General features: G+C 40.3%; 1 protein-coding gene across 1 annotated transcript; it reads left to right on the top strand.

Moving 5' to 3' along the window:
- Positions 1-1,380: 1,380 nt before the first annotated feature.
- On the top strand, positions 1,381-10,802 carry LOC107222959 (serine/threonine-protein kinase meng-po). Its single transcript, XM_015662514.2, has 2 exons — positions 1,381-1,720; positions 6,719-10,802. The coding sequence occupies exon 2, from the start codon at positions 6,719-6,721 to the stop codon at positions 7,880-7,882; it is 1,164 nt and encodes a 387-aa protein (XP_015518000.1). The 5' UTR covers positions 1,381-1,720; the 3' UTR covers positions 7,883-10,802.
- Positions 10,803-11,193: the final 391 nt, after the last annotated feature.

Below are 11,193 nucleotides of genomic sequence, written 5' to 3' on the forward strand. Positions count from 1 at the left end.
ATACACGTTCACCGAAAGTCAGCGAAGTTTAATATCACGGAAAAAAATTCTTGAACCTCATTGATGCAAATGTTAAAACGTTCAATTTTCTCACGATCAGAGTTGTACCAAAGAAAATCTCGTCACTGTAATTTGGAGGAGAACGCGTTACGCCAACTTTGAAAAAGGAATTCGTAATTCCGAGAAATCTTAGCTAACGCAATAGAAATTGTAATCCAAGCAGTTTATCCTATTCTATAAATAGATGATAGGTGAGCTTCGCACCTATACATACATATATTCTCAGTCACTGATCGCCCACGGCGTCGCGAGAAATCCAATTCTGTCCTTCCACCCACAGTTCCGTCGCTTCCGCTTCCCCTCGCTTTCTCTTTCCACTTCTCACATCCATTTCTCAATTTCAGACCCTTACATCAATCTTTGGATATATCTCTTTGTGCTTGCGGTACCTGCGCAAACACGCTCGTCGAGAGGACCGAGAGACTACATTACCTGTAATTGCCTCTCAAATTGCGGTCTTTCATTCATCCGTTTGCTAATCTAACTTCAGGAACCACTGAGGTCGAGCTTTAACGATCGATTCAGCCTGTCTGGAATTATATGTCACTCTCGATTCATGTTTTACTTATATTGAGATAATTTACTCATTACACTTGGCGTGAGCTTTTTCGAAACGTTCTTTGTCTCTTTCAGAAATCATTTATTCGCTATTCGGATTTGGATGAAATTGAGTTCAATTTTCTTCCAGCATCGCAAGATCAACGTCGTCGCACCGATCCTCCGAAAGACATGTGCAAATTTATTTCGAGGGTGCGAAGCCACGCCAGGAACAAGAAAACGACGACGTAAAAATGAAGGAAAAATCGTTCGCCGAAACGTTATACCTCATACGATAAAACGTTGCGTATCACGTGCGCGAGATGGGAAAAACAGAAGACGAAAAGAAAAATTGAACGCCTTCCAGAAATTACGTGCTTCTTCATTTGTACGTATAATTTCATCCTTTTTCTCTCTCTCTCTCTCTCTCTCTCCCTTCTGTCGCATCTGCAGCACACGAAAAGCAAGCGACGAGTAGCATCGGCGTAAATTATCGCCAGCTATTCGGTTTCGCACACGTTTCTGTATTTCCGATGACTCGCGTTCGGGGTTAATGAGCGTCTTACAAGTTTTTACTAACCTAGGAACGAAATTCGTGATTTTTGGGATCTAAGCTGGGGGGCGAGAGGAACGCGAGTTAGAAAAACTGAGGCGAGGGTGGTCGTGAAATCGGGTCCGGAAAATTTTCCGCAATATCGGACGAATGTACGTCTGCGCGTCGCGCCGTCGGTTCAGGTCTATATAAACGACGTCGAGCGTCGCGACGCCGTCAGACGTTGGGAACCGCGCACCAATGAAAATGCGATGCCGAAGCTCAGCTGGCAGGCAGGTAAACACAGTGACGGGATGATTTTCTGAGTGACAGTTTTACCATCGATAATCGCGTCCGATGACACAATTATATTTTCGCCTAAACGAGCAATAATTCGGACAATAATCTACAAACAAACCACTCGTTACGTGTGATTGAACATTATCCGCAAAACTGATTTTCCCGGGGCCGGTTGTGATTGCTGAGGAAACGAGGCGCTTATACTCGAACCTGTGTCGACAATGTAAATCAATTGTTTCTAATATCAGTGCAGTTTCTTGGAATACCCCGTCGACAAGAGGCTATTCAAAGGTGAGTTGGGATTGCCAATACCAACGCTATTATTATCGTAAGTTGAAATTGTAACTTGCGAAAAACAAGAGAGATTTGGTCTCGTCACGAAGAAGTCTAAGATGTTAGTAAAACACCGCAAAAGTTCTTTTTTCTGCGTTCTAAGTTGTTTACGAATATCGAATCGGCGCGGCGTAATTTTTCTACTCCAAGCCCGTTTTTTCTCTTCGTAGTTTGATTGATCAGCTTTCGTGCTAGATAAATATTCGCTCTTTTACACGGTTACCGTAACCAAAACAAGGTTCCATTTTCAATAGGCTAAAGTTTGTAAGGTTATTGCAATGATGCATCTATGGAAAAATTCGTTATTTCACAACTTTAAGATCACTCGAAATTTAGTAAACTGTTAATACAGCGTCAAGAAGCTCAGATTTCGTAAATTCAACTTCTGCAGGGATTCCAAAGGAGCAGAATAAGAATTTTCATTTCAACGTTTCGATACATGAACATTACATTTTCGGTACCAATGACACCATGATCAAATTTCTTTCACCGTCTTGAACAGACCGCGAAAGCTGTTCAATTTTCGGGTGACTGCGGTGAAGAATGCGAGTCGGCGTTGATCGACTCGCCGGCACCAAAGGTAGTTTGGAAATGGCATTAAGTGACGTTTAGAAGTTGCAGAAATTTCACTCGGACGCATCTAGATTCGGTAATACAGTCCGATAATCGCATTATACCGACGTCAGACTTGTGTTATAAATAGAAGTTGTACATCCAGGAATCGACCAACCCTGTCCTGGGTCAGACGAGAGTCATAACTGTCGAGCCATTGACATTATGGGAGGTCATTGAAGGAGCTGGTCGAATAAATGGATGAAAATCAATCATCTTCGTGAAGCGTCCAACGTTATTGATGATCGTGTTGGGGTTTCCTCGAAATTCAAGCCGAGTAAGACTCGGCTCTCGCATCGTTCACGTCACTCAAAATCGCGAAAGACCCGTCATTCAAAGTTGAAACACAAAATATGGTTAGATATTTCGGTTTCTTTCACCTTATTCACCGTCCTTTCAAAGTCTGGAAGGATGGCATTCGAGCCAGGCGACCATCTGGGTATTTTCTATCGACCACGCCCGTGCAAAGGTCTCGAGTTTGAACTGTAAAACTTGCAGGGAGGTTGGAAGTGGCGGTATAAGCCAGCCTAGGGGGGGCGGGAGGGTGGAAAAGTGTAAGGGTGCACGCTGGCTGAAGTCCAGCTCAACAAACGGGAGCCAGCCGAGTTGAAGTAGCATTGATCGCTCCTCGGATGAGCTAAGGGTACTTTTTTCCGACTTTAGGTTCCACCTGACGTCGCAAAAAACTTACCTCTCCGCGCTCGAAGTTCTTTTTCCATTACTTGTTAGCGCTAGATTTGTCTCTGATCCAAAAAATGCTCTGTTTTCAAAAAGCCGTTGCAAATCCTGACAATTTAATCAGTCCAATGATGCAATCCGTACGTAACTGCAAGATTGTAATTTATTCATTTCCTCCTGCATGCAAGTAGCATGTTTCTACAGCGATCGGTGAGCTGAAAAAAGTTTCAGAACGTCTGCGAATAAACTTTCATTTTTAATATTCGTATGACCGCAGACGTTTTTCCGTCGGTCTCATAAGCGAAGTTTTTTAACAGACTTGATCTTTTCGTGAATTAAGTTACCTCATGATTTATTGAAACCCTTTAAACCTCACCGTGTCTGATATTTACGGACAAATCCTATCGGCTCTCATTTTAATTTAGTTTTAATCTCTAAGAAATTAATTGCGATTACAGAGATTTTTTAATTAAAAAATTGAACAGCTCCGATTACTCAACTCTTGGGATTAAGAGTGCGAGGGGATACGATTAATTAATCAAAAGTAGCTTAATCAAGTACGATCGCTATATTGGATCTAACGCCAGCTGTTTTACGACTGAAAAACATTTAGGGGTGAGTGTCGAAAATTCGAGGAATTCGAAATTGTTCGGGGAACGTGTTTAATCGACACTTCATTAATTCAGACTTCGTTACAAAATGTTAAACGCTCTGCAGCGTTGCGAAATTATGAAAAATGACCGATAGCAAGAACTGTGTGAATCGAACCAGAAATGGAATCGTCTCATTTTTACGACCACCGATCGATCGATGACGTCTTTCTCAATCGAGAGATTTGTTCAATCTTCAATCATTTGCCCAATAGCTGTGTAAAACGAATATTAACGATTTGCTTACTTCGATCTCATCTCACGAAGGTTTCAAGTTGTTTCGCATTTATTTTGTCTTCGAATGTTTTTTTTCCGTTGATTTTCTTTTCTTTTTTTTTTTATCAAATGGCGTGAGTAACATCAGATGTTAAAATAATATTGATAGGTTGAAAAGCCAGGAAAGAAGTGTTAATGTGTTGACATGTCAAAGGAAGTTTTTTAGCCATGATAATTGCGTGTATGACGATTCTTCGGATCGATCCAAACTCATTGCCAATTTAGCTACAAGGCTTGTTGTTTTTTAACAAATGACGTGGATAGGGTTACAGGATGTTGTTGGTAGAACCCTAAACAAATTTGTTTTCTCGGTGATTACCACGGTGTTTTTCATCTAGGCTCAATGAGAAGAATCAAATGAAACAACCGTTTTTTCACATTTTATTACCACGGAATATTTTTTAAAATAAATGTCTAATCAAATTCCGGCATTAATTACCTGTGTAATTTTAATTCATCAACGAACACATTCAAAACAGAGTTTCCAGCGGTCGAGGAAAGAAGGATGAGAAAAGGCTGGAAAAAATTGTTTCTTATCATTCAACACATGTAAAGCGTGCAGATAATGGCCAAAGCTTTCGATTTACTTTCCTTCTATATCTTGGCCGATCAATGAACGGGAAAAAAGATGTAAGATCTTCCTTCCTTTTTTTATTTTGTCTTCGTCCGTTGCGACGACATCACTACGTATCCACGCGTATCTGCTATTACCGCTATTTTAAGACAAAACATACGCTCATAGCATAAAAATATTTTGAATGATCAAAGTACGGCGATAAATAATTTTTTTCCGTACGATTTAACAGTGCCGGTGTTTCTTTTTTTATACATACATCTCTTTTTCACACACATCGGTAAGATAGAATAACAAACATATCGCCAAGTTTTTGCCGCAGAATGAAGAAGCTCGTTATAAACAATCATTGCCGGAATATATTTCATTGCGTGCTCGTGGTCTGTCTGGATTTTATCGCTTTCCCAAATTTTTTTTTTTTTTTTTTCACTCTTTACGGCTGCTGGATTTCATGACGTCACAACGATTGAAAATTTCGTTACCCTACTCGTGATGTATTGACAAAAGTCTGTTCGGTCCTTTCGCGCTTCGACTGGGAATCGATATCGTGTAACAATCGCGTGCGTCAAACGCACACAGCTGAACGTAAAATGTATAAGCGTGACGCACATGCCGGCAATTCTTGCCTTATACTTGGAAAATTGGTTCATTTGCCATGCATTGTGTCGCCTCGTATCTCATTTCGAAATATTAAACGACCTGTGTCTGATTTTCCGAAGAAGCAAACCCGGCTGTATGAGATGAATATTACATTTTTTCAATGCTAAAGCTCTGACACGTGGTATCATATTGAGGATTTTTTTCTGGGATCTTCAAGGTTCGGATTTTCGTGTTTGAAATTATTATCCGAAGGCATGGATATTTCGCAATAAGATCAGTCATTCACAAAGCTGTTTCTGAAGATCAGCCGTTACCGATTAATCGTCAGAGTAGAAGATTTTTTATTGACAAATTCATCGCAAACAATTCGGTAACATGTGTGTAGATTAGATAGCATGGAGATGAACGATCTGCAATGGATTTACTGATACAAGCAAAACAAGTGAACGGAAAACGACAGGTGTCAGTGTGTTTGTAATTGTTTTTTGCATATTTTTTTTCTGTGAATCGTTTGGAAACTATACGTTTTAGTTACAACCGCAACAAATTAAACAGGCACGTAAGAACGTAGTCTGATTGACACGCCAAGGAGAAAATATTGATGTACCTAAACCAAATTTCGATACCTACACCTTTTGCTCAGAAAAAAATTGTGTTGTGGTAAGGCTATTTTTATACCCGAAGCTCGGATTCACGAATCAGGCGCATCATATGTCCGGTTTAGCTATGATTTCAGTTCCATTTCAGGGTTAATATTCCTTCAAATGATAATAAATTATTCATGATCAGGGTATAAATTGTATTTTCCGTTCAAGAATAACGCGATTGAATCAAGAGTAGAAAATTTCGTACAACTAGCTTTTACGTTGCATATAGTTCGCAGAATGGTTGTTGTACACTAAATTGATCACAAAAAATCATTTGATACTATAATTTACGTAAAAGAATTTTTTGTCGCGAAGTCTGACATGAGATTGAACTTGTTTTCAGTGTAATTACGTCAGTTGAGTCAGTGCACTTAATTGGTTCTGTTATTAATTCAGGAAATTGTTTCCAATGTCACTATATATTCAACTTTACTGAAAAAAATCTTTGTATTCGGTTAATTTTATTTTAAAAAACATTATACAAACTGTGGAGAAAAATCTGGTTCTATTAATAAGATTTTTAAAAACGAAACACAATTGTTCATTGATAAATACGGGTTCTTGTAAGCGAAACAAGAATATTTTATTCCTGATTCGGGTATAATTTTTGAGATGAAAGTAGTACCGTATTCAAAACTCACTTCGAGCTCAAACATTGCTGCAAATTGGGTATATTATTCGTGATTGAGGCTCATTTTTTCTGGGTACTTATAATATTGTCAAAACATATGGGCGAAATAGTTTTACCCTGACATATATTTACATGAATTTACATATCGACATGTATAAACCTTATGTTTATTTCGTAAAATCATAGATTTGTCAAAGTTAAGTATTCGTTGTTTCGAACAAACAGACCGAACGATTTGTGGACCAGAAAAAACCAGCCGGAAATAAATGTGTATACTTCTCGTTGCAGATGAAGCTTCACGAAAAAAAAGAGTCGGGTATTCACCGCGTGCAGGAAGTCGCCCTCGAGGACTTGGACCTCACTAAGGAGTACAACGTGGAAAAGACGCTGGGTGAGGGTAGCTTCGCGAAGGTGCTTCTGGCAAGGCACAAGCGAACGCAAACCCGGGTTGTCCTGAAAGCTGTTCACCAGGAGTTGACGTCGGAGAAGGACTTCTACAGGGAATTCCACTACTCGTATCATCTGAGCCCACACCCGAACATCCTGAGCTCGTACGCAGTGGCCTTCAGAGCCGAGAACTGCTACGTCTTCGCCCAGGAGTACGCGCCGTTTGGCGACCTCTCGGGGAACGTTAAGGCCGGGGGACTGTCCGAGGACGTGTGCAAAAGAATCGGAGGTCAGCTGGCATCGGCGCTTGATTTCCTACACTCCAAACAGCTGGCGCACCGGGACGTAAAGCTGGAGAACATCCTGGTATTCACGCACGACATGTCGAAGATAAAGCTCTGCGACTTTGGGTGCACCAAGAAGGAGGGAACCCTGGTGAACAGGATACGATGCACGTGGGTGCCGTTTTTACCACCGGAAGTCTACGAGGTGATAAAGAACGAGCGGTACACCTGCAAGCGCAGCGCCGACTGCTGGCAGTTCGGAATTGTGCTCTTCGTTTGCCTGACCGGAAACCCACCATGGCAGAGCGCGGACCTTATCCAGGACCCCGACTACTCGGCCTTTCAGCGTTGGCTCAAGCGAAGGACGACCAAGATCCCCGCTACGTTCAGGCGTTTCACACCCCGGCTGCTCCGGTACTTCAGGCGGACATTCGAGCACAAGCCCGAGAAGCGGGCGAACGTCACCGAGATCAACAAGTACCTGAAGGACTCCTGGTGCGTCAACAAGCTCAGCCATAGCGCTACATCCACTTCCGTCGACGTTAGCGAGAGCCTTGCGAGGCGGGGCGACAGTCTGCTTTACCTCGATACGCTCGTCGACGACAAGAACAACATCGACGAGAACAAGAACAAACTGAGGAAACTGCTCAACAGCTACGGCCTCGAGACCACCGTCGATCAAAAGGTCGTCACCAAGCGGATCTGGGAGTGGGTCATGCAGTGCGACTCCAACATCGGTGAGCCCGGGCTGATCGGCGGACTGAACTCCGAGCCCATGTGAGTGCTGGCTAGGCCATCGAGATCGGTCAGCGAACCCAGCCTCAGGGTTGACGCGAAGGTGCCTGTGATCGAGTCGAGTCGTAACGTGCGCGAACGGCAGAGATTCGTTGTTGCCAGTCTGGGCAGAACGAAAATCAAGTACCACAAGTACGTCGAGGGGTATCAGAGCACAATTGCTCCAGCGAATTTGTCGCTACAAAACTTGGTATATATGTAGTTTTTAACAGCTGTCAATTATGCGTGGTAGGGGACGAGTAAGTCGTCTATTACTACAGCTTGATAGTTACGATCGATTAAAATTGCTGGGTTGGCGAACGTGCCGCGAGTTATTCGAAGTGATCCGAATTGGGTCGAACCGTGAATGACACGTGACTCAAGTATGAGTGAATTTCAAAAGCGGAATTTTCAGTTCTCCTGCTTCCAGCCTAGATGGAATTGTGACCAAACTGTTCTTGCCATCATTCTGTTGAGCAGGAAAAAACGCGCTGTAGCCAATTAGGTCTGGAAATAATCTTACCTTCGAAATAAAATCGCTAGTGTGTCAATGGCGGCCATCTTGTTTCACCTTCCGGCTTCTAAATTCGCTCGGAAAAATTTGAGAAACGTTGCTTTCCACCCCGTGAGCCAAATTTTTACCAAACGCCAAACATTCGAACCGATAAATTCAAGTAGATGTCAGTAATAATGATGTAGCACCACTTCGTCGTTACGATTGATAAGTTAACAGGAGTTTTTTTGGTAGCTCCGGTCGTTTGCCAAACTATGCATCTTTGAATAACGAAATACAAAAGTAGATGCGTGAATGACGGTTTGATGTTACGAGTAGAATTGCACCAACGTTCAATTATACTTTTAAAATTATTGTACATAGATATTACGAACTTGGTTGACTCTGCATCGGATGATGACGTCTTCTCACGCGTGAATCGTCTTGCGACACCGCGATGAGAATGGTAATTATTTTTAATGAAATGATGGGAACATTCCCACTTTTCCTCGTGTATTCTTCACTTCCTCGGCCGAATGAACAAACAAGTATTTTTGTCAATGTATTAAAAGTCCGGCGTCTAAGGAGCGCGTACCTACCGACGTCGGACTGATAGAGACAATAAATAACATTTCCATGAAATTTACTTTCTAAGATGATAATAGATATAAATGATAACATTGATAATCGTATTGATATAATATAACATTAATAGGCGTAGTCACGGCAATGATAATAATCGTCGCGTTAGTGTACAGAAATATTTGTGGCAGTAGCGGTATTTTATTAGAAATCGTTTAATCGTCAACAATCAAAATTCCACAAACACAGCAACAATTTTCGACATGCAAATGCTTTACACACGCAAGGCTTCGATCCTCAGTCATCCGACACTACGGAAATTAAATAAAATAAAACAGAAAAATAGAGGGGGACAAGGATAGGAAAGAGTTAAAAAATAAAAGGAAATCGATGTTTTCATTCGATTTTTTTTTTTTTTTGTTAAAAAAATTCACCCTGTCAAGTTAACGGTGACTTTTACACGTACATGACTCTAAAACTGATACACTACACGATGATTTAGAAGCTATAATACACGTTACCCACTGAAAGCAGAGTATTACTATGACTGTGCGAGTAGCGTATTCGTATAGGAAAAGTGTCTAATAGAGCCAAATATGGTAGAAAGAGAAGTGAAGAAAAATTATTTGGCAACTGCATCAAGTGCGATAAATTAAGGCGTGCATTTATAGCCAGAACAATGGCGACTTCCTCGCCTTACATATATTCTTGTAGTAATTTACGATGCCCTTAGGAATTAGGCAATATATAATACATGTATATTCATGTACGATATATACAGCATATATATATGTATAGACTATAGACACATGCGGTAGCGTGTATATTACATATTTATATACATGTATATAAATGATATATGTTTAGGAATCATATAAGTTTAAAAAACGGTGTATATAATTAATTGTGAACGATAAATTATTGATACGCGAGTGTATGAATACGTAGACGTATATAAAGACGGTGATTAATCAAATTCGGGGACTTGTCACATTTGTTAATCAAAATTTGATCCGCGCATAAATGTGTAGATGCAAAAGTCAAACGATAGATAAAGAGTAATGAAACTGCTGCAATTCACGGAAAAAACCGTGAGCTTGAACAATGTCCTTGGACTATGTTTATATACGTGTATCGTATTTCATGTTGCATATGAGAATTACGTGAGGTATACGTATTAATTTGTTACTTCGGTCGAGTGAAATTGAATTCTGGTACACTTGTAGATTGAATGGGATTCTAGTCAGGTATGTTAATGTGACTAGCTGATAGCGGAAGTGATATACATATATATGCACTTACAGCGAGGAAATGGGTTATTTATAATCGTAGCGATAATTTAATTTACAACTATTGTTTAGCCATAATTCATTCATTCGTTCATTCATTCATTCAATCACTTATTCTATATTGATCGATGAATCATTCAATTTATTCATCGCGCAGTGATTTCTCGCTGTGAGAAACGTAGGAATAAATCGAATTCGCAACTGGCACGTTTCTATATTTATACGTTTATATAGAAGCGAAGTGAGCATATGTTTAGATACTTTGTGTATAATATTGTTTGATAACATCAGATATTAAAAAAAGATAAACAGCTGGTTGCCATCCGACGACTTGGCCTTATCCTAAAACTATAAGTAAGATAATGTACAGTGTGTACGTCACGATAAACTATTAAACGAGATTAGTGGTCTGACAATGTTTTGGGCTTAGTTTAATTGAAAATATCTACGTAAATACATACGTGCGTACGAATAATTTGACGAGAGGTAAACATCAACACATATTCGGGTTTTCATTGTTTTTGTATATAATTGAAATAAACGTTAATATTGTATAACGAAAATGCTTAGAACACCATAAATCCTCATTTTTATTTTTCTCTTTCCATACCCTAGTCTGAAATGCATTCAGTCGGCAAAACTATTCGTCTCTGGATAATCATAGTCGAAAAGAATTCATCAGAAAACACTTCGTGTATTCGGTTGAGACGCGGTTGCGAAATCGTTCGATCAAATCCTGAGCTTCCAAAGGTTTTTCGCAAGAATTCATGAAATTTGGTCGCACGGGTGAAATTGCATTGACTGCGACATTTTTACTGCATCGGTGCCGCGCAGCCTTTAATAATAGTCAAAGAGACTGACGTCTTACTCCGTCGGTAATAACTGATTTCAGCATCCTCTTAAGTCTGGCCGTTTAACACGGTATTTTAGACCAAATTATATTCGTAACAATAA

This window comes from Neodiprion lecontei, chromosome 2 (assembly GCF_021901455.1).
Source record: "Neodiprion lecontei isolate iyNeoLeco1 chromosome 2, iyNeoLeco1.1, whole genome shotgun sequence".
Classification (NCBI taxonomy): Eukaryota; Metazoa; Arthropoda; class Insecta; order Hymenoptera; family Diprionidae; genus Neodiprion; species Neodiprion lecontei.

Coding starts and splice junctions, on each gene's coding strand:
- LOC107222959 (XM_015662514.2), top strand. CDS start 6,719: ATGAAGCTTCACGAAAAAAAAGAGTCGGGTATTCACCGCGTGCAGGAA.